The sequence below is a fragment of the Micromesistius poutassou genome (genome assembly GCF_964030765.1).
Source record: "Micromesistius poutassou genome assembly, chromosome: 19".
Taxonomy (NCBI): domain Eukaryota; kingdom Metazoa; phylum Chordata; class Actinopteri; order Gadiformes; family Gadidae; genus Micromesistius; species Micromesistius poutassou.
Genome location: NC_140289.1, coordinates 4,405,494 through 4,428,655, shown reverse-complemented (window position 1 = coordinate 4,428,655; position 23,162 = coordinate 4,405,494). Strand labels below are relative to the sequence as shown.

Sequence of the window (23,162 nt, the reverse complement as noted above, 5' to 3'; positions counted from 1 at the left end):
CCTCTCTCTCACACACACACACACACACACACACACACACACACACACACACACACACACACACACACACACACACACACACACACACAGGAGAGATCCAGGGCCAGCTCGACCCAACCTCCAGGCCCAGTCTTTACTGCCGATGGAGAGAACAAAACCCTGACCTGGGATCGGTTCCTGGGTCCTGGTCCCCTCTGTCTCTCTCTCTCGCTCTCTCTCTCTCCCTCCCTCTCTGTCTCTCTCCTTTGAGACTCCGTCTTGTTTCTCAGCCTCGGTAGGAAGGAAGTGACCCGGCGGTGTGGCAGCCGTCCTCCACACAACACATTGTTGCGACACATCAAGGCTCAGATATGTACAGCGAGGCCCCGGGGCTGGGGGTTCCCACCGTCCACCCCTTATCTCTACCTCCCTCCCCCCCCCCCCCCGCCCCGCCCCTCTCTGTCTCTCTCTCATACACACACACACACACACACACACACACACACACACACACACACAGGTTTCCAGTCCCACAGTGCGGGGCTGAATAAATGTCTGTGGCTGAGCGGGTATTTGTGTGCAGTGGTGAGTAGCTCTGCCCACCGATATCAGCAGATGGATCTAATCACAAGGAACTATTAAGAATCAGGGGGGGGGGGGGAACAATGGTGGTACCTTAAACCCCCCCACTTACACACACACACACACACACACACACACACACACACACACACACACACACACACACACCCCTGCTGGGATATAGGTTTCATTAGTGGAGTGGGGGCAGAACTCTGTTGATTGTCTATAGGAGAGCAGCCCGTCTACTCTAAGTTGGACGTTTATATGTCTACGGAGTGCAGGAAATAACTCAATAATAAGTAGCATTATGATGGTTATTATTTGTTTGTCGTCTTTGATTAAATGTCTAGTGGTCACCTCCCTAAGCTGCCCTTGAACTAGGCAAGGGCCCGAGCAGCTACTTGTGGGGTTTCTGCTCTGGTTGCCAACTGTTGCCTCCCCCTTGGTGGAGGGAAAGCACAGAGAGATGTATTCCCCCCCGTAGGGGTCAATCACGCGGGGGTAATGGTTATAATCAGAGAGATGGATGTGACAGGCCGCTATCAGCCCGGATATGAAGCCATGCAGTTAAGTCACTAACTGATACCCTGAGGTTGGGACATGCGAGATGCCTCTGCACCGTAATTGGAGAGCTCTGACACACACTCTTGGGTTTTTTTTTTTTCGGTGCGTTTTTCTTTTTTAGCCCGACAACCTCTCTCGAAATGTACACATGAACTATTTGCCTTGAAAAGCAAAAATCCTAGTTTGAATGTATTCTCTTTCGGTTGGGCGAAAGAAAAGGTTTATTCGTGGCGCATTCCACAATCAAGACCCGTACGGCGCTCTGTCCCACGTCTGTGTGGCCCGTCCGTCTCCAGCGCTAATTAGAAGGCGAGGGGCAGCCACAAAATGACAGCCCTCTCCCTGTACATCCTGCTCCCCATTCCCCCCCCCCCCCCGGCCTGGCTGCATCGGGGGCGGCTGGGAGCGCGCTGTTGTTCCAGCGGCGGAGGTGTGTGTCCCGCATTGGTGTGCGTGCCAGCCGGAGGAGCCTACAAACCGCTTGGCTGTAGGCGTGTTGTGACTGTGAGTGTGATTGTTTTATGTGTGCGCATGCGCTGTGCACGGGGCCCCTAAGCGACTGTGTGTGTGTGTGTGTGTGTGTGTGTGTGTGTGTGTGTGTGTGTGTGTGTGTGTGTGTGTGTGTGTGTGTGTGTGTGTGTGTGTGTGTGTGTGTGTGTGTGTGTGTGTGTGTGTGAAAGTGTCATTGTGTGGTTCAGACTATGAGAACGGCTCCGGTCAGCCAAACGGGCGGGCTGTGGGAACGGTGGCTTGCCTCTTCCTGTCCCTTCAAAAGGAACGCAGCTCTGCAGCAAAATGGCAGGAAGCTTCCCTTGCCCTCTGATAGAGAGGCACCGACCAACGGCCCCCGCTCGCCACAGCAGCGTCTGTCTCTGACCCCTCTCTCTCTCTCTCCCTTGCTCTCTCGCTCTCTCTCTCGTTCTATTTCTCCTTCTCTTCCTCTTTCTCTCTCTCCTTCTCTTCCTCTCTTTCTCTTACTCTTTTTCTCCCTCTCTCCTCCGCTCTTTCTCTCTTGCTCTCCCTTTATCTCTCTCTCTTTCTCACTCCCTCTCTCTTTCTCTCTCTCTTTCCCTCCCTCTCTACCCTTCCCTGCACAGCCTGTCCGCTTGCCAAAACCATCTTGCTTGGCTGCCAGAACCACCACCCTCAAACTTTCATACTTGTAGCAAACACAACAATTGTGAAGTTTGTCTCTCTGTCTACCCCTCCTCTCTCTCCTCTCTCTCTCGACTCTACATCTCTACTCCACTGCACCTTTAGGGCACACTCACACTAGGCAAAGTGTGAGTGCCCCCCCCCCCCCCCCCACTGTGCCGCTGGCCTGTGCTCACACTAGGCAATCTCAACTGGGCCTGAGTATGGCTGCCTCTTGTACATATAGGTTGCGTATCTGTGCGTGTGCGCGTGTCGGCTCATTAGCATCTGTACCGTGGCTTGAGCACACCTCCATGGCCTCGTACTGAGGCCATGGAATTGAACTGTACTTGAGTACGGATGGCGTGCTCACACTAGCCAAACGATCTAGACTTTAGGGGGCAAACGTACTCGGGCACGGTACAGATGGCCTAGTGTGAGTGAGCCCTTAAGAAGGAGAAAGAGTTTGTTGATGTAGCAAAAGTGAAAAACATGCCAGTAGGTGGCGACATTAGCCATGTTTTCCAGTCATCTCTCATGTCCCCTCTATGTCCCCACCGCGATTACTCTTTGAGATTGTATGGGTTTTTGTGTGTTGTGTGTGTGTGTATGTGTGTGTGTGCCCCTTGCGGCTCTGCAGTTGATCGAGCAGGGTCCTTGTCACTGGCCATGTCTGCAGCATGGTGGGCTGCCTGGTATGCAGGGCTGCGGGCCCGGGTTGTGGGGAGGACCTCTCCACAACCCTGCCCCGGGTCTGACGCCACAGCCGTATCAGACTCCCTGTCTCTGATGCATCTGGTGACTCTCTCCCGGAATGGGGGCCAAGAGGAAGGTCTCCTGTCATTTATAGACAATCAAAAACATGTAGGCATCATACAGAAGTGTTGCAGGGCCCACTCTCTCAGACGTTCTGCAGCACATAGCTAAGTGCACATAGCTCAATGGATGGGGTAGATGGTAGTAGTATTCAGTGTGTGCGGGGGAGTTACATGTGAGATCTCTCTCCAGGAGCGCCCAGACGAGGGGGGTCCCTATCAAAAAGGACCCCCCGAGGCCCCGACATCCCTGGCTTTGTCCCGGCGCCGTTCGGGGATTCGCCCCAACCTCCTGCCGGCATCTGGCTCTTAGTCGGCCCCGTGCTTGAGTCGAACAGAAAATTAGGTTTAAGGGGGATTCTGTCGATACGTGCAGAAGCAGCACCCGGACATTGCAGGGCTAATATTTCCATCCTCAGCAGAGCAGAACAAGTGTTGGCCATTGACTTATTGATTCCACAGTGTAATGTATCATTATACAGTGAGGGGCCCGCTGCTTGATTCAATAGTTGATTCGATCCGTCCCCCTTGCCCCCCATCTGTCTCTCTTTCTCACATAACCACCCATCCATCTTCTTTCATCATCTCTGATGCTTTTTCGCCTTTTTTTTTGGTGCTTCATCTTTCAGCCATTCCTTCCCTTGGTCTGTCTCTCTCTTCTCTCTTTATGGCTCCCCTCCTTTCTCTCATTCTTTTGATTTTTTACTATTTTTTTGCCTTCTGTCTTATGTTACATTTCTTTCTCGTTTGCGTTCCTTCTTTTGATTTCTCTCCTCCCTCCTTCCTTCTTCCCTCCTTCCTTCCCTCCCTTCTTTCCTCCTTCCTTCCTTCCCTCCTTTCCTCCCTCCCTCCCCTTCCACGGGGTAGACGATGAGCTTTGGGGGGGTAAGACCGTACAGTGGTATTAATGAAATTAGCAGCGGGGCTGGTCGGGGAGTATCAGACTCCAGGCACCAGGGCCGGCCCGGGGTTAATTAGCTGGCAGCAGGGGCCCTAATTGGGTCAGGACCATGTCAAGCCCCCAGCTCTGGCTCTACATGGATTGGATTACATAGGGAGGGAGGGGGGGGGGGGAGAGAGAGAGAGAGAGAGAGAGAGAGAGAGAGAGAGAGAGAGAGAGAGAGAGAGAGAGAGAGAGAGAGAGAGAGAGAGAGAGAGAGAGAGAGAGAGAGAGAGAGAGAGAGAGAGAGAGAGAGAGAGAGAGAGGGTTGATGATGGGATGGTTGGTGGTGAAAGTAGTGGGTAACGAGCAGAACGTGAGGGGACCTGGAGGTGTGTCGGATAGGGTAGAAGGAGGGGGAGGAGGTGCTATGCTAGTAGCAGGAGGTGCGGTTTGGAGGAGGAGCAGGCCCACCGGATGAGGGTTTGAAGTCGGAGGCGGGGCAGGTGGTGAGCCTCGTGGTGCGTTTCCATAGCAACCTCGGAGTGTGTGTGTGAACACAACACAGCTTGGGTTTTGCCCAAGGGGTGTACGGCGGTGTGTTATCCCTACAATATGTGGGACTTTCAAGTCGGTTTGTCGTTAAAACAAACCGGGGCCTGGGTCCTCAGCTTTGGGCTCCCTGGTTCCTCTGCACGGTTACACGTGTTCACACTTCTTACGCCACCTATCCACGGAGACGCTCCAGTGTGGGCTAAGCCGTGGGCTAAGTTGGACGGCCCGCTGCCACGCCAATACAATCAGAGGCTCGGCGCGGCGAGGCCAAAGTCGCGCTAAGCCGCTCTGTAATCCGCGTATCATGTTTGATTCACAACATCGAGTTCACTCACTTTTTTTTTTTTTTTTTTTTTTTTTGTCACGGGCCGATGCTCATGCATCGCTCCACAGCCGTGTGTTGCTTGTTATGTAAGCTCTGAACGCTGCGCTGGCACCGGGCGGACCACCAAAGCCTTCGCCCAATCACAGTCATGTTCATGCTTTTTGGGACGTGCCAGTGTCCTTTGGAAATGGAACATTTTGTAAGCTCAGCGCTAAATGTTTTGAACTCGGCCACCCCGACGTGGGTAGGCCACAGAGAAGTGAATGTCGGGTACACACACACACACACACGCGTGGGATTGGTTAGACGTTAGCCTTTTGGCCGGGGGGGGGGGGAGAGACACGGGAGGCCTTTTTCTTTCTCTCCGTCTCCGGTTGTCTGCTGATATTTCTCTAACGTGTTCTTAAAGTATCATATCATATCCATCTGTCCAGCTTTTCGTTTAAAGCCTATTTCAATGGTCCCGCTGTGAAAATCCAAGCAGGCCCGCGCCCAGACCTTCGGTTGGGGCCCGAAAGCGTCACCTCAAGGAGAAACCGACCAGACGAATTATCTACCAATTGAAAAGCTTGAAACCCCATAATAGTGCTGTTGGAGCAAATTTGGCCACAAAACCCTAGACGAGATAACCCCTGTTTCAAACACGACATGGAGTCTGGGATGCTTAGATTCAATCTGTGATAAAAAACAAGCCGGATTGGTAGTGGTGGTGCTGGTGGTGGTGGTGGTCTGAAGGGTATTACTGTGTGTGACTGTGTGACTGTGTGTGTGTGTGTGTGTGTGTGTGTGTGTTGTCGGGATGGGGGTTCTGGGGGAACTCTGGAGGATTGGCACGGAGGCTGGCGGTTTTCAGCGACTGCCCTTGACTGGGAGCTGGCCCCAGCGAGCCTGGCACCCGTGGTGAGGAGAGGCCCAGCCAGGGTCCAGACCACAACACCACCGCAGCCTCCACCACCGCCGGGTTACTGCACTCAGAGTCTCCACGTCAAACAACCCCACCACGTCTTCCTCCTCTTCCCGCTTCCCCCCTCCCTCCCTGTCTGCACATTACCACCGCTGATCATATCCCGAGCCCCGACAAATCCCCTCCCGGGTATCTGTCTTTTACACATTCTGAATGATGTGGGATTTGAGGAATCCTCTGATTTCCGTGGCTTTGTTACTCCTTCGTCCTCTCTCTCTCTCTCTCTCTCTCTCTCTCTCCCCCCCCCCCCCCCCTGTCTTTTACGGGCTCTCCCGCCCGCTGCCACCCTTTCATTTTCACTTCTATTCTCTGTCGGCGTTGCTCTGCGCTCCCTCAGTGTTTTCTCCTGACGCCAGAGTCAATTAGAGGTCTGTGGAGGGCAGAAGGCAGACTTTTGTCTTGGGGCCCGCTGCCTTCTGACGCGCATGCGAGCTGGGAGCCACACGCCCGCCGCACATGGCTGGGTCCCTTGACTTTGACTTTCTCCCTGCGTAGTTCACTCTCCATAGTTACGACAAGGTCAATATATACAGAGCAACAGTTCCACAACAACCCTGCACACGCTTTTATTTTTGAAAGGTCCTTTTTTTTTTTTAAGTGTTTGCGCTCTTATTGTATCAAAGCACAAACTGCTGGCATTCAACAGACACCCTTCTCCCAATCCCTCCCACCCCTGGTACTACGGCCCTATTAGTTCCTCTTTAACACCTCCGCAGGGCCTGACCTTTGGCGGGTAGGGGGTCTGCTGGTGACGCGGGCGTTGTGATCAAGGGGTCAGAGGTCAGGGTTCAGCGCCAGTACACATTAGCATGGGGCTTTGCTTCTGGAACTGCTGGCTCTCTTCGACATGCCCCCGTCGGGCCGCGGCGCCGTCGGCCGTCACCCCGGAGAAAGAAATAAATAACTTCGCGGTCGGTGGCGTTTCAGACGCGTACGCCGTCTTCAGCGCGACGTTTGTGTTGTGGTGGACGGAATGGGATTCTTCCCATGGGGTTCTCTCCCATTTTATTATAGTTTCACGGCGGTCGGCTCGGTCTATAACAGGCAAACAAAGCAAGGAAACGGGGCCAGAACATGTGTTACACCCGCGGGTTTCAGGCGGTACAAAGGGGCTCCGGAACAAGTGTTGAGGTCCAGCGCCGAGAGGACCCACCGGTCACCCTCCCACAGGGACACTCCGCAGCCTGACCCCCACCCCCCTGACCCCCCCCGCCCCCCCCCGACCCCTGCCCCGTGCCCGCCCCGACCCTGGTCTTTTTTTTAGGCCTTGGCTCTGCGCGGGGTCGCGACCCTCACGACCCTCAGCCGGGCCACCATAGTGGGCCTGTCAGCAGGTCGATGATGACCCCCCCCCCCTCGGTCTCCCCCTCTCCCCCCTCTCGATCGCTCTCTCTCACTCACTCACTCGTTCTCTCTCTCTCTCTCTCTCTCTCTCTCTCTCTCTCTCTCTCTCTCTCTCCGGCCCATTGTGAGAAGCCATGTCAAATTCTCATTAGCGTGGCCTGTGGTGGAGGCCTAACCACCGCTTCCAGAAACAGACCTGTCGGGTCCCAGCCATAGCGGCTCCTCTTTCTCTGCCCACTGCGGTCAATGACTACAGGGCTAAGGCGCCGGGGGGCCTAATGGGTCCCTCCTTTCACATTTGCTTTCTCCAAGACTCCCCACTGGCCGGGGGGGGGGGGGGGGGTTTCTGTTGGCTCTCACTTTGGCCCTTTTGTGTGCGATGGATTTGAAATCACATCATCATTATCGTCCCCTCGACCCTCTCTTTGTGTGCTCCTTCCTCCTTATACACACGCCCGCTCTGTTTGTCAGTCGTTCCACAGTGCGGTCGATGAGGTGCGTGAGCTCGGTGTAAGCAGCAGATCGGCGCGGTATTAAGGGGGGGGAATGAGCTGGCCGGGCTGATCCGTGGTAGTGAAAGGCTCTTAATCCATGAAAATCCAGCCCGGCTTATCAGTGTATTGATTAGGGATAACCCAGGATCCCCTGGATGAATATGTGTGTGTGTGTGTGTGTGTGTGTGTGTGTGTGTGTGTGTGTGCGTGTGCGTGTGTGTGCGTGCGTGCGTGTCCACTGAGCTCACACTCTTTATTTATTGTGTTGAACGCGGGACCTTGTCAGGGCTCCTGAGAAGTGGCCCAGTTTGGTTTTCACACCAGATGTATTCAACTGAAAGGACGATGACCTTTTCTACATAGGTTTTCAATCAGCGTTACCTATTCAACACATCGCTTCACCCTACCAGCATTTTCCTCTATAGGGTATTTACCGGAATGAGCCTTGTCTAATTGTATTAATAATAATAATAATAATAATAGTGGTTGTTATAACAATGTATATAAATAAACAATAACTTGCCATAAAACTATACATGGAGATTAAGAGTCTAATTTCCTTTTATACCCCCCTCTCTCTTCTTATTCACTCTCTCTTGCTCTCACTCTCTGCCTCCCTCTTTCTCACTCTCGTTCTCGTTCTCGCTCTCATCCTTGCTCGTTCCCGCTGTCTCTCTCTCAGATAAGGAGAGTCTCATTACGGAGAGTGGCAAGCTGCACACCCTGGACATCCTCCTGAGTCGTCTCAAGACTCAGGGACACCGTGTCCTGATCTATTCCCAAATGACCCGCATGATAGACTTACTGGAGGTAAACACACACACACACACACAAACACTCATAGAGGTCAGATCCCAGAGTACACATGCAAGTACAAAACCACACAGACATGCACAAACTGTGTACGGTTTGTGTGTGTGTGTGTGTGTGTGTGTGTGTACGGTGGGCTAATCCAAAACAGGTAACTTAAGGAAGAATGCTTTCTTGAGTTTGTTTTGCTGAGAAACTATTCCTGGATCACATGTCAGGGAGATCTGTAGCCCAGGCCCAACACTAAAACAACTAAAACAAAATATCCCAAACATCTCTGAAACTGAGTTTATACTGGGATTTGATGGATTTAGCATATCCTGTTAGCATTAACATGTGTACAGGAATAATAAGTGATTTTAATTCTCGGAGCACGATTAGATTCAAACTGGATTCTTGTTTCAATACATAGGGGTGCTGATTTCAGGAGCTACTCCCGTCGCTAAGCGCTAAGAAAACACTATTATAACAGAAAGGCGCTAAATGACAGCAAAGTAAATTAGGTTTAAGATTATGATGTGACTGATTGCAATCACGTGAACACACATAGGTAAACCTATGACAAAAATGATTTTATTCATAAAAAAGCAAACTATATAAAGACAAGTATTTGTGGAATTTGTCAATAGACTCATGAATCGAATTGGTGGTGAATCTCCGGTCATTACTGCTATGATGGGCCGCGCTGTCCCTCGTTAGAACTCTCATTAGCGGGCTAATTAACAGGTCAGGCCTAATTAGCAAGGGGGCTCATCTGCAGGGGAGCAAGCCAGATGGGGGAGACCGGGAGACCGGGGGGAGGGGGAGGTGTAGGGGGGGGGGGCATGCGCCTCTCTTGACGGGGGGGGGCAACAAACAATCCAAACGGAAGAGTAGAACGTTGCCGTGACAGTGGGTAGAAGGTTAGTAGGTTCTTTGCAAAACTGGAGTGTGAAACAATAGTATTTTCTTTTTTGGTGTTGCTTATTTGTTGTCCGTGTTGTTGAGGGGGTGAGTTGGCAGCGTGGCGTGGGAACTGGCAGGCGTTTTCTAGCAGTGGGGGGGGGGTGGGGGTTGAATGACGAGGCGGTTTCTAGTGTGTCACTCCATTGTCTAAACGCCCAGAGTCAACGACACACGCATTTCTCTGAGGCCGAAAAAAAGGCCTGTATCTGTGACGCCATGGGTGGAGTCGTGGGTGAGGCCCCCATGTCATTTGATGACAGACACGGGCCCCTGGGGGGGGGGGTATGTTGCTAGGGGCCTGCGTGTCTATAATCAAGAGGCAAGCCAGAGTTGTCTTTTGCAGTTTTTTTCAGATTGATTGGATAAGACCTATACGCTCTTTCCACACTTACGGTTCTCTTCCTCTTCCCACAAACAACAGCCGTAGTAACGGCCTCCATCTTGATGCTGTACCAAGTTGACCTAATATGGTCAAGTCCCCCTGCTGCCGTGTTTTGCTATGCATTACAGGTATTCACAGTGTCACGTTTTGTCTTGGGTTTTACACGGCACTAAAATCCATTGGCAAACGGAATCGAGACCCACTTAATAAAATACAAGTCTGCTAACCGAGCTGCACTTTTATACGTTCCCTATCATTTACTTTTAGTGTGCTGGTCTGAAAAGACAACCGCCAGCAAAGCGCTACTGGTGTATCAGTTCTTCCTTCAACCCGCGTCACTCATTGAGCCGATGCCACTGTGTGGGTCTTCTGCATCGAGAGAACAACCGCGTTGGTTTTTCCCCTCGCGTCGGTGACGACCACCTCGCCTGGCCCTCGCCTCACAGTCCGTCCCGTTCAAGTGTGCTGTGGGTCGGTCGCCGTTCTCTAAAGTGCTTCATCCTGCAGGATGGACGCTGCTAACGCAGCCTCAGCGCTCGCATCGACCCCTTTGCTTCCTCCGCCAAGAAACCAAAAGAGAGTCAGAGCTAACTAGACCAAAATAGCAGTGTAAATGTTGGAATTTAAAAGAAAAAAAGATGACCAAAGAAAAGCTATGCGGTATCTCACCATTTCCATACACTATATTTGTCCGTGCCTACGAACACATTGGGCCAGTAAAGTGTATGTTTTATGAGCTTAGGGGGCCTGTCACAAGCCCGTTTAAGACGGCTGACTGCGTTGATGTCCAATGAGGGTTGGCTTAACTCGCTATTTTATCGACAGAATTCCTGATCTGCCGTGACAGGGACTCTGCCCGTTCCTGGATAAAAAGAACTCCAGCCTGTGAGAGACGTGTTAGGCTGGAGTCTGAGGCCTGCTGTTTTTTTCTGATTGTGGGTTTTATCCCTCATTGCGGTGGACTCAAGATAATGGCCCAGCCATCATTTTTAAGTGGAGCACGTGGTGATGGCGGTCTGTACTCGCAGACAACTAGGAGAGTAATAACGCAGTGAGTGGTAATAGGGGCTGCTCAAAATATACAGCCTTTTTTATTCCCGCAAAGATTTTTAACGAGGCCCTGGGTTATGCGCTTTTAAGGCCAATCAGAGCTTTTGCAAGTGTCTCTCGCTCGCAGGAGATATGAAAACGAGGCGTTGGGGGGGCCCCGAACGACGTCTAATGTAGTCTTGACTCTGAGCATATGGGGCTCCGGAGGGAAGCGAGCGAGACACACGCAGAGGAGAGCCCTCCATGTCGTCGGGGGCTGGGGAGGACTTATCAGGGGTCCGTGGGGTCCGACGTGAGACGTGATGGCTGCAGTGAGTGTGGGGTGTATTTCTGTGGGCGAGGGGGGAGCAGGGGGTGTTGGTAAAGATTGATACATCACCATGTCACCTCATCAGTGTGGTGGCCCTGACCCTTCTGTCCTTCCCCCACCACCCTCGTTATCATCACCTTCTGGGCCGACACACACACACACACACACACACACACACACACACGCACATGCGCACACACACACACACACACACGCACACGCACACACACACAGCTCTGTACGTTGTGTGTCGGGAGCTGAGATTATTCATATTAAGTGTTTCAGAGGACCAAAAAACCCATACTGGAGCTTTGGGATCTGAAAGTGCATATATGTAACATATTTTAAAGTGGGAATTTGAAGTGTCTTGGCTCCCACAGCAAAGTAAACCACAGCTCAGGGTGCTTTGTTCTCTGGAAGATTGGGGTTTAACAGCTCCTAATATGCTCCTTGGTGCACCACTGAAAGCATAACCGCCTATGAGACGCCCCCGCTGAAGTCAACTCGTTCCTTAACAAGAGAAATGTATGGGGAGATGAATGCTACCACTAGCTGGTGTCAGAACAATGGTTCTCTTTTAAATCCATGGGACTTTTACAATCGGAATCCCTGAGCCGTTATTTCACCGAAACACAAAGTATTCGAGCTCAACTCCGCTTTCTAGATCGTGCTTGTAAATGAGGTGAGATAATTGGTCTTAGATCACCAGTTTAGGCCACTTAGGGGGTGATGTGTCTCATAAATTCCATGCCTGAAGCGTGTTAATCTGGTTTCAGTTTGAGCCTTTAGACGAGATACGGCGGTATCTGACGGAGCTACCTATTCTGTGGGAGTCTTAACCTCTAAGCTAGGGGTATACTCTGATAAGCCCGGTCTGTTGAACACACACCGGCCATGCAGCAGCAGCAGCAGTGGAAAGTTTCGCCGCGCACAGGAAGTGATGACATCAGCGAAGCCCAGCTGATAAGGTGCACAGCTAATGAACAAACAAGAACGTGACTTGAACATGCCGGAACACAGTTCCTGCTCCTTCTTTCCCTACTTCTGGAATGCCTTTTGGGAAAAGCACTTGGCCTGTATGAAGCTCTACTTTGATGCTTTCGCCATGCAAAAGCACAGTGTGCGGTACCGAAAGTGGCCTCTTAAACGTTATTAATGGACTCCCACTCAACTCCAGTGTTGCCCAAATATTGTCTTTCCATTTCAGTGTAAAATATCTGCTGAACTAAAGCAGATATGAAGCTCAGCTCTGGCCGTAAAGCGGAGCTCAAGTCTCACAGATGCATTCTTCTAGAGAACCAATCTCTGACAGCAGAGGGACTGCAGGGCTTGGCTTTGCCCCTCGTTCCTTCTCCTCATTTATCTCTTTCTCCCTCTTTTTCCCTCGTCTTCTTCATCCTCTGTTTTGCCAGGAGTACATGGTTTACCGAAAGCACACCTACATGCGTCTGGACGGCTCCTCCAAGATCTCAGAACGCAGAGACATGGTGGCAGACTTCCAAAGCCGGTGAGAGGGGGGGTGTGTGTGTGTGTGTGTGTGTGTGTGTGTGTGTGTGTGTGTGTGTGTGTGTGTGTGTGTGTGTGTGTGTGTGTGTGTGCGTGTGCGTGCGTGTGCGAGATCTGTCTGTTCTCTGGCTTTCATTAGTCAAGTCCTTTTGGGGGGTGGGGGTTCTGTGTTTTATTGGAAAGAATTTAGGTTACATTGTGTGTGCGTGTGTGTGTGTTTCGAATATGTGCGTGCGTGCGTCTGTGTGTGTTTCTGCAAAGGTATTAACAAAGCCCTCCCTCCGCAGGACGGACATATTTGTGTTTCTGCTGAGCACGCGGGCGGGGGGGCTGGGCATCAACCTGACTGCTGCGGACACGGTGAGTCCCCCCAGAGCACGATCCCACCTAAACACCGGCCCACACCAGCGTCAACACGCCGGCCCACCGCTTAAATCGAGCGAGGCAAGCCCCCCCCCCGCGCTATGTCCACGCCTCCGCAAACACTCGGGACCCGCCGTGAAGCCATTAGTCCACACACACGCTTCCCCTTAAGAGTGTTTCATCGTGCGCTCAGGGCCGTTGTTTTTATTGAAACCGTGCCCGTCGTCCTCAATCGTCAAATTCCGAGCTACATCGCCCCGTGTTTCTCGACGCAAAGCTCTGTCTCCTATAGTGTCTGTCTCTGTTTTACTTGGATGTGGGCCTCGTTAAAACATGTGTCGTCAAGATGAATTAAGACAACATGGACCTCACGACCTCAACGTGTGTGTGTGTGTGTGTGTGTGTGTGTGTGTGTGTGTGTGTGTGTGTGTGTGTGTGTGTGTGTGTGTGTGTGTGTGTGTGTGTGTGTGTGTGTGTGTGTGTGTGTGTGTGTGTGTACATACGTGCGCGTGCCCCCAGGTGATCTTCTACGACAGCGACTGGAACCCCACGGTGGACCAGCAGGCCATGGACCGGGCGCACCGGCTGGGCCAGACCAAGCAGGTCACCGTGTACCGCCTCATCTGCCAGGGCTCCATCGAGGAGAGGATCCTGCAGCGGGCCAAGGAGAAGAGCGAGGTCTCACACACACAAACGGAGCAGAACACACACGCACGCACGCACGCGCACACGCACACGCACACGCACACACACACACAACCCTATGATAAGATTAGAAGCCATTTCGTAGGTCATTCACAGCTATGTCCTAAATTATGAAGGATATCTCATGTGTGTTTGTTTTAAAAAAGAGATTGTGTGTCAACACAGAACACAGAAACACAGAAACATCCTTTAGACCACAGACGGAGCAATGCCAGGCAATACTGGGCTCACTATTGGTCTGACGCCATTGGCCACACCACGGTGTTGCTTATCAACGTTGTCCACCTTCTGCCAATCAGATCCAGCGGGTGGTGATCTCAGGCGGGAACTTCAAGCCAGACACCCTGAAGCCCAAGGAGGTGGTCGGCCTGCTGCTGGACGACGACGAGCTGGAGAAGAAACGTGAGTGGCCCACGCATGCACAACACACACGCGCAAACGCACACACACACACACACACGCATGCAGACAAACACACCCGTGCGCACACACACACACACACACACACACACACACACACACACACACACACACACACACACACACACACACACACACACACACTCACACTCACACACACACGCAATCCCACTGACTTGCAAGCACAAGCGCACGCAGATGCACACACATGCATGCACCCAGATACATGCAGTACATAGTATGCGTGTGTCCATAAAGTGTGTGTGTGTGTGTGTGTGTGTTCTCCTGTAGTGCGCGTCAGACAGGAGGAGAAGAGGGAGCTGGAGGAGTGCAGCAAGGTGAAGGACCGCAAGAGGAAGAGGGAGAAATACGCAGAGAAGGTAAGCCGGCCGTCCCTGACCATTAGCTATAGGACATGCAGGACACTGGTTAGGTTGTTTGTGTGTCTCCACGCTGGGCACCGCATGCCCTCCTCCCCCTCCCTGGAGCGAGGGAGCCCTCTCCCTGTGTCCCTCCTCCATGTGTCACTGTCTTCCCTCTTCCCTTGCCCTTTGGTGTGCTTTTGTAAGGTTGGACTAGAGGGCGATAACAATCACTTAATGTTATTCACATAAACATTCTGAAAGAAGTGGGAGGATCTGCGTGCTCATAATCCTTCATGGCTGGCTTTAATCTCTGTCCTCTTTTTCGCCACCCTTCTCCACATGTATGTCCACCCCATCCCCCCCCGTCCCCCCACATACCCACAACCACACACACACATACGCACACACACACACACACACACACACACACACACACACACACACACACACACACACACACAGCTCCAGAAGAAGGGGGAGGAGGCTGAGCCCAAGCGGAGGAAGGAGGTGAACCTGGTCATTGCCCACGCGCCCTCGGCGGACAACTCCAACCTCTCGGCCGACGGAGAGGACTCCTTCATCAGCGTGGACATGGACTCTGCCATGCCCAGCCCCTTCAGCGAGGTGGGAGAGAGAGAGAGAGAGAGAGAGGGGGGGAGGTAGAGTGGGAGAGGGAGGGAGAGAGAGGGGGAGGGAGGGAGAGAGAGAGAGATATTCTAGGAGCACCTGGATTTGTCCGTTTCAGTTTCAGAATCATAAAGCTCATTTCGGAGAATGAGTTCAGCGAGTGTGTGGCTTCAAATATCATTCCCGTTACACACTGCCCACCCTCTTCTTCCTCTCCTGACCCCTCCACTTTGATGGATTCCTTCCTGCTTTTCTCTCACTCGTTTCCTTTTTATTACGGCCTTCCTCTTATCCTCATTCTCCCCCAGCCCCTCCTCTTCCTCCTCTCCTTTCCTCTCTCCCTTCTCTCCTTTACTTTTTTTTATGGCCTCCTCTTCCTCCTCACCTTTCCTCTCATCTTGCCTTCACCCCCCCCCCCCCCAAACCCCGCTCCCCTGGCCAACCCCCTGGTCAACCTGGACGCTCAACCTTGTGTGTGTGTGTGTGTGTGTGTGTGTGTTTCCTCGCGTGCGTGTTTCTTTGTGTGCGCGTCTGATCCGGTTGCGATCTGCACCGCGGCCAGATCTCCCTGAGCAGCGAGCTGCAGGCGGGCTCCCTGCCCCCCCCCGACGCCGAGGGCGACGAGAGCAGCAGCGACATGCTGGTGATCGTGGACGACCTGGCGTCGTCGTCGGCCCCCCAGTCCCGCGCCACCAACTCCCCCGCCTCCGTCTCGGGCTCCGTCTCGGACAACGTCAACGGTAGGGTGGGGGGGGGTCGCTGTGTGTGTGTGTGTGTGTGTGTGTGTGTGTGTGTGTGTGTGTGTGTGTGTGTGTGTGTGTGTGTGTGTGTGTGTGTGTGTGTGTGTGTGTGTGTGTGTGTGTGTGTGTGTGTGTGTGTGCACGGGGTGAAGACGTCCGGGAACAAGCCCGGGTCAGACCTCATCAGACGTCCACACTGTAGACGAGATGGTTCAAATCGGCGTCCAAAACATTGTTGTGTTTGAGCCAGCGACTCAAAGAGCAACTTTCTGGGGATGGCGAAACAGTCATGGCCTTTTTTTCACCCCCCCCCCCATATACCTTTTTATTTTGCGTGCGTCATTGCAGGCCGACGGGTCAGCAGGGTTTTAGTCCTGTTATTCAGGCGGAACCCGTTTTTTTAATAGGTCTTTAATAAAAAAGACGAAATCCACTTTAAACCCACCGATAACACAGAACCCATTCGAGTGGACTCCTAATGGACTCCACTTACTAGGACAGAGAGCCGCTCTTCGTTCACTGTTGGCCCCCGCCTCACAGCTCCCTGACCGCCCTGTGTACAGAACGACTCCTCTTTAGTCTCCCATCGTGTTCGGCGTCAGCACGACGTGTGCGCAGAGGTCCTGCTCAAGACATGCCGTTGTACCCAGGCTGTCCCCGACCTCCATTACCTCATGCATCCATGAGCCGATTAGAGGCCGATTATTTCCATTTACGTAGGGTATATTTCCCCCCCCCCCCCACCACACCACACACACACACACAGTCCCCTGGCTTTCCCTCCGTGATCCTCCCTGTAGCTCTGCCGTGAGTCTATGTGTCGCTGCTGTAGCATGAGCTTTGGACGCTCTGCCGTGAAATAATCCCTCTTTAGACGCCCTCCTCCCCGGACGCTCTGCCCTCCATGTGGGGTCCAGCTGTCCTGGTTGCCCTCCGGTCAGGTGGGGGGGGGGGGGGGAATGATTTATGACTTGGGCCCGGCGGCCCCCAGAGTCCGCTGCTGTGAGTCTGGAGGAGAAGCACTCCATCCTGGGATGGGTGGTTTAGACTGTATGAGAGAGAGAGAGAGAGAGAGAGAGAGAGAGAGAGAGAGAGTTTTTTTTTTTTGTCTTTTTTTATTGGGGTGAAGAGAAAACGGGACAGTGAAGGGCAGACTGAAGAAGGAGTTGCAAAGTGTGTGTGGGTGGGGTTGGGAGTGATACGTGTGTGTATGAGGTGGGGAGTGATGCGTGAGTGCGCGTGTCCATGTGCATGTTGGGGAGTGGTGCGTGTGTGTGAGGGGTGAAAGGTTTATACAGGAGAGAGGAGGACCAGAGGCCTGGGGGAAGATAAGGGACTCATGGAGAGGTTTTTAGCTGTTAGCGGTTAAAAGGAGAGGGCTGAGTTATTTGGCATCAGATTCGGGAAACAGACCCGACCTTATGCCATGTGCTGAAGGACACGGTAGAGAGAAGCCCGGTCTGTCATAGGAGAGCAGGGAGAGGCAGGGAGGAGGACAACGTGTCAGGTTAGTGCAGGATTAGACTTTTCTCTTTCGGTCAATCTGTACGACGTATTGGGAGGGAGTTAGTTTTCTTAAACCCTAACCCCCTTTGGTTGACGGATCATCTATCTCCATAAGGGCCGTCGTCTGGTGCTCCCGTAGGCCTGGGTCACGTTCACACCACGCTTACCTCATCACCATCATCATCATCACCATCAGCCTCCTGATCAGCCTCCCCTCTTCCACCCTCCTCCCCTGAGCCAGAGCCTATCACACTGCAACAAACGCATCCGTCTTATAAGACACAAAGTTTTTTTTTATCATCTTCAACAACTCATTTGGTTTGTCGTATCAGACTTAACCCAAGAGGTTTTGCGTGTTAATCGTGTCCGTGGCGATAAACAAAAACAAAAAACAATCAACATATATATATATATATATATACTTCTTTTTTTTCTTTTTCAAACATGGTTCGACACATTCGAACCAGCATTCTAGAAACCTAGTATACTAGAAACCTAGAATAAGGACATCTTTGACACCGTCTTCATCCATCTCACCACTCAGGCATCTCAGCTCAGGACGCGGTCGGCCCCGGGAGGGGGCGGTCCGGCCGCAGCCGGGGGCGGCCCAAAGGCTCTGGGGGCGGGGCTAAGTCGGCGGGGAAGGGGCGGGGCCGCAAATCCACAGCCGGCAGCGCGGCGGCGATGGCGGGAGCGATGGCCGGGGCGGCGGCCGCGTCGGCCGCAGCCTACGCCGCCTACGGCTACAGCATGGGGAAAGGTGAGGACACGCACGCGCGCACGCACACAAGAACACACACTTGCGCACCGACAATGTATTGCACTTGGATGTGCACGTGAACACAACACATACTCCCACATGTAAGGTGAGCTCCACTTTATTAGACCGACTCATACTTAGGATGTCAAACATCTAAACCTTAACTCATGATTAACTGAAGCTCTAACCTCTTCATGTCCTCCTCCTCCTCCTCCCCCCCCCTCCCCCTGAAGGCCTCCCTGCGGCCGGCTCCCTGCAGCCGGCCCTGGGCCGTTCGGGCGCGGCCCCAGCGGCCTCCAGCCCAGTCTTCACCCCGGGCAGCAGCTCCTCCCCCCAGGCCAAGAGAGGGGCGTCCACCCCCAGCCCCCACAAACACTCTGCGCACGCCGGCCACGGCTCGGCACGCAAGGGCAAGGGACCCGCCGGAGCTGGGGCACAGTAGTACACACTCGCACACGCACACACACGCACGCACGCACACACACACACACACACACACACACAGGAATAACCAGCTATGGTAAGCACATGTGGACACCATGAAAAAAGACAAGCAGTCCCTCTTGCGCTCCGCTCTGAAACCAGACCTGCTCTCACTGTGATCTCTCAGAAGCCTGGCGTACAGTACCGATACTGTCCAGAGAACAGCATTTACTAAATGAAGGAACGTGCTCTATTACGCAGTCACACACACACACACACACACACACACACATAAATGCACATAAACGCACGTGCGCGCACACAGAGTTACAATGCCCCGCAGTCCCTCCCAGTTGGTATGTTACGTGTCTTATCTTCAAGCGTCCGAATGGCGTCTTCTGCCGCGGGTAATGGCTTGCATTGTGACAGGAGAAGTTCTGAAGTGCTTTGGAGATGAGACAAACTGGTTCCTCCTCTTGTGTTTGTTCTATTGTGTCCTTCTGTGGTCATGTTCTGGGAGTCAGTGATGGTAACGCCTAGGCTATATCCATATATATATATATATACACATATATATATATATATATATATATATACAAAATTTAAACCAACGTCATACATAAAGGGCTTTGAAAACGTATCACCCAGCGTGAGAGAGTCTGATTCGTCGTCACATGCACTGAGCAATGTCTTCCATTTGCATGTCTTACTTTGGAAGTATTTGTTTTGTTTAGTTGTTTATTTTATTGTTCAGTTCCTGAACTTCAAGCTGTTGGATCCTCCATCCTCTGCATTTCCAAAATGTGAATCCATACCACACCATACAAAACGTGTTCTCACTTTTGTACAATAGCTCTTATTTTTGTAATGGGCGACCTACGAAACCGTACAAGCATGGCATAGCCCCAAGAACTTTTCTCAAACCTTTTTTGTCCACGACATTTTTTATATAATGCGATATGTTTCGATTAAAAAAACAATGCAGTGATATTTTTTTTAATCGGATGATTACACAAAAAACTTGAAGGCTAATGAAACCTATTTCAAAGCAATGAGCACTATTTGATTAGATGCTGCTGCTTGGAGCATTTAGATTTAAATTATTTGAATGTTTATTGCTTAAGTTATACAGGTTATGATCAGAAAGAATGAGTTGTGACTGATGTGAGAATTTCCATACAACACAAAGTAAATTATAGTGTTTATTTTGGAGATTGTATTGAATTTGTGTTTATATTTCAAAAAAAGGTACACTATTCTCATATAATGTTTTAAGGTTGTTTGTCATTGATGGTTTTGGAATGGCATATGCCAGTTTTGTGTGTCAATCACTACATTCGTCTTAGGTTTTCTTGTTTAGTGTTAATAGTGTGATAAAATATGTTCTATATTGATGTACATAATATTGAGAGCAACATTTCCTTTGGTCTCCCTTATGTGCTTATCTATTTTTATAGGTTATGTGTACATAAAAAAGTCTGCCATTTTACTAACAGGAAAAGCCAATTGAAAATAAAACTGTGCTAAATCAGGTTATTTGTGAGGTTTTTTTAATTTGCATTTAGCATCACATTCTAATTGAAATTAAAGTTTATAATTAAAACCCGAAAAACAAAGTTTATAAGTTGGCTCCTAAAAGAATGAATCACATTCACAGTCACAGTTATTTTTCGTATGTTTACAGCCTTTTGAATTCAACCTTCAACAAGTCTATTGACAGCTGCTTAATGTCAGTTTCCCGCCAAGAGCACAGCCATACAAACAGGATTTTATCTTGGAACTTTCACAAGCGAAGTACATGTTGCACAACTCGTAAGGTGAAGTGAACACTGATAAGATAGAAGGGTGTGGATGTTGACATGCAGTACTGAGGCACTGTTCTCAGTGCATCCAGTATGGGTCTCATATCCCAAAGGTTTTCAACATCAAACTCATATCTACACCACACTTCACAAGCACTTTGAGTATATGAGGTTATTGGTAATATTCTGGGTGAGAAGGTGTGTGTGTGTGTGTGTGTGTGTGTGTGTGTGTGTGATTGGTCATGTTCTGGGTTTCGAAGGGGTGGGAGTGTGTGTTTTTTTTCTTTGAGAGCTCAAGGATTTGTGTTGTGTTGAACTCTGACTTGTTCGTGGAACAGACGGTAAACACAGGACTTCCAGGTCTGAGGTAGTTCCCTTCCCAGCCCGGGGTGTTACGTAAGCCTGCGCACCTCCAGGCCGGTCTTGAGCTCCGGCCAAGGAACACGCTGCCCCAGCCAATGTTTGGGTGTGTCCAGCGGTGTTTACGTGCATCTCAGCCCATGTATGGTGCTTCCAGCTAGACGTCCGTATCTACACACACTGGCTCATATGGATCTTGAAAATGGTAGTTACCAGCCGTTGAAAAACTGCAAGTTTCAAAAACCGTTTCCAACAAATTCAAAACCATATTGGTTTCCCCATTCTTCTAGAGTAGTTTCCCTATAATTTATACGTCTATACCAATTCATTAAAATTACCATTTAATAGCAATGCAACTAAGCATCCCGTCGGCTTTCATTTGCCCAAAGGGGAGGCTACAAGCTACACCCATAAGGGAGGGGTTTTCAGCCTGTATTTGAGTTTCATTACTCACTTAATATGCAAACGCAAGTCACACCGAAACAAACCATTGTTCAAAACTTTATTTCAGTCTGAAACTGGTCGTACCCGTCATCACAAGTCAACACAACCAGCAATCCTTCAACAGTGCAAATACATCTTTAGCTTATTGTGAACCCAACATGAAGGGTAAACATTGAGCACAACAATGTGGTTTACAGTTGCTCACACAACTCACAGGCTTCGTGTTACAGTAAATGAATGGCTGTAAAAAAAAAAAAAAAAACACCACAGGAATACGAGCTACAGCCACCATTACATAATTATAAAGATATGACAGATGGAACGCCTTGATGTGTCTAGTGTTGCCAATCTACTTTCTTTTTACTCAAGAGTCAACAGTACAGTGGGGTGTGGGAGGGTACAAGCTATTGGGCCGCCAACAGGTAGGGCACGAACGCCAGCGCCGCCGCCTCGATGGCAAACAGGTGGGGGTCGTCTACGTGTGGGCAGCTCTGCCTCATGAACTGGGCCAGGCGCAGGAGGTACTCCAGGTTGTGGCCCGTCTTGCCGCAGCTCATGGCGATCTGGGCACCGATCTGCTCAGGGCTGGCGGGCCCCAGGTAGAGGGGGTTGTCCTCGGTGGCGATGTACACCAGCGCCGACACGGGAGCCTGGTCGCCCTCGGGGAAGAATTCCACCGAGCGGGTGGCGTAGCCGCCGCGCACCGCCTCGCGCAGGTTCAGGTACTTGAGGGACTCCTCCACCTGGGCGCCGGTCACCTCGAAGGCCACGCCCCAAGTGCTCGCCTGTTGAGAGAGAGAGAGGGAAGAGGGAGGAGGAGGAAGACATGTTAGTTGACCCCCATCTATCGTGTTGGTAGGAAATGTGTATGGAAACGATTTCCGTTAGATTCCATTGCAGCGTCAGCAGCGCAGCCCACTTACGTCATTATCCTCCATCAGCGTCACCACTCTTCCGGGCTGCAGGGAGAGAAAAAAAAATGGCTCGCGTCAATGACAGGGCAATGGAAAGTACATCATCAGGGTGTGGTTCGAAGTATGAATGGCCATTCATATTGTCTTAAGCCATGTATGGCCAAATACATAATAAAAATAAACGTTAATCTTACCAACTCATCATTTCCACGGTGAAAGTTATCTCCGTGCCAGAAGCGTCTCTTGTAGCCTTGAATATGGCCGACCATGCTCCTCTTGTATTTGAAGTCGGGCTTCCACACCAGTGACCCGTACCCGAAGATCCAGAGGCTGGTCTTCCCGGTCATCACGTCTTGAGGCTTCATTTTTTCACTCGGTTTTGGAGGTCGACGTGCAGATTAAATGGATGGAGCGCTTACAGATAAGTCTAACAGGCCGCTGGGAAGGCAGACTAGCTGGTTAATAGTAGCTTCCTTCGGTCAAGGAGGAGCGGCACAGGTTGGCTCACGGGTATACCGCGGAGGGTATTCGAGCCCAACTGCTTGGCAGTCGAGAGGATGGAGCCTCGGAGAGGGTTTTGTCTTGTGCGATGCATGCCTGTGCATTAGTTCTGCCGCATACCTGCCTTAAAAATCCATGATCGCCTTGTGGCTTTCAACAATCTAAATCAAATCGATAGCGCTTGTGGCCAGCCACCGAAGCCAGCCGTCGATGACGTTTTAAGAAATAGATAATACTTGAAAGTAAAGCTGAATCAAAGTCAAATGAAAGCTGGCTAGCTGTTAATCTAATACAGTCAACCGCGTCGGTCTTGGTACAGCTTCTTCGATGACATGGCGCCTCTGTGCTGGCGTGTTTATACAATTGGACCCAAGGTGGGCGTGTCTTGAGCAGAGGCTTTGGCCAATAGAATTGAAGAATGGGTGGATCTTCATATCACTTTAGCCAATAGGACTCCAGAGAAGCAAATAAACCGTAAATCTAAACTAAACTAGATCTAGGATTGGCTCAAAATCGGTATAAGGCTGACCAATATGTCTCAAAGTAATTGGTCGAAGAATTGTCGCTCATAGAATACTATTATCTTATAGGTC

General features: G+C 51.2%; 2 protein-coding genes across 2 annotated transcripts; one reads left to right on the top strand and one right to left on the bottom strand.

Moving 5' to 3' along the window:
• Positions 1–3,073: 3,073 nt before the first annotated feature.
• ino80 (INO80 complex ATPase subunit) lies at positions 3,074–20,065 on the top strand (the record flags this gene model as incomplete). Its single annotated transcript, XM_084484257.1, has 12 exons — positions 3,074–3,091; positions 7,063–7,132; positions 8,319–8,446; positions 12,546–12,640; positions 12,927–12,999; positions 13,522–13,680; positions 14,007–14,109; positions 14,419–14,507; positions 14,955–15,116; positions 15,682–15,859; positions 17,910–18,125; positions 18,359–20,065. 12 exons carry the CDS (start codon positions 3,074–3,076, stop codon positions 18,565–18,567), a joined length of 1,500 nt encoding a protein of 499 aa, XP_084340383.1. The 3' UTR covers positions 18,568–20,065.
• Positions 20,066–21,198: 1,133 nt separating this feature from the next.
• Positions 21,199–22,884, bottom strand: chac1 (ChaC, cation transport regulator homolog 1 (E. coli)). Its single transcript, XM_084483750.1, has 3 exons — positions 22,263–22,884; positions 22,078–22,113; positions 21,199–21,939 (listed from the first exon to the last, which is right to left on the bottom strand). The coding sequence occupies exons 1-3, from the start codon at positions 22,431–22,433 to the stop codon at positions 21,559–21,561; spliced, it is 588 nt and encodes a 195-aa protein (XP_084339876.1). The 5' UTR covers positions 22,434–22,884; the 3' UTR covers positions 21,199–21,558.
• Between the last annotated feature and the right edge of the window lie 278 nt (positions 22,885–23,162).

Bases quoted from the DNA above. Each gene is read 5' to 3' on its own strand.
- chac1 (XM_084483750.1), bottom strand. From the start codon at position 22,433: ATGAAGCCTCAAGACGTGATGACCGGGAAGACCAGCCTCTGGATCTTC. The intron at 22,114-22,262 runs GTAAGATTAACG...CTCTCCCTGCAG, and splicing joins ACCGTGGAAATGATGAGTTG to CCCGGAAGAGTGGTGACGCT. The intron at 21,940-22,077 runs GTAAGTGGGCTG...CTCTCTCAACAG, and splicing joins CGCTGATGGAGGATAATGAC to GCGAGCACTTGGGGCGTGGC.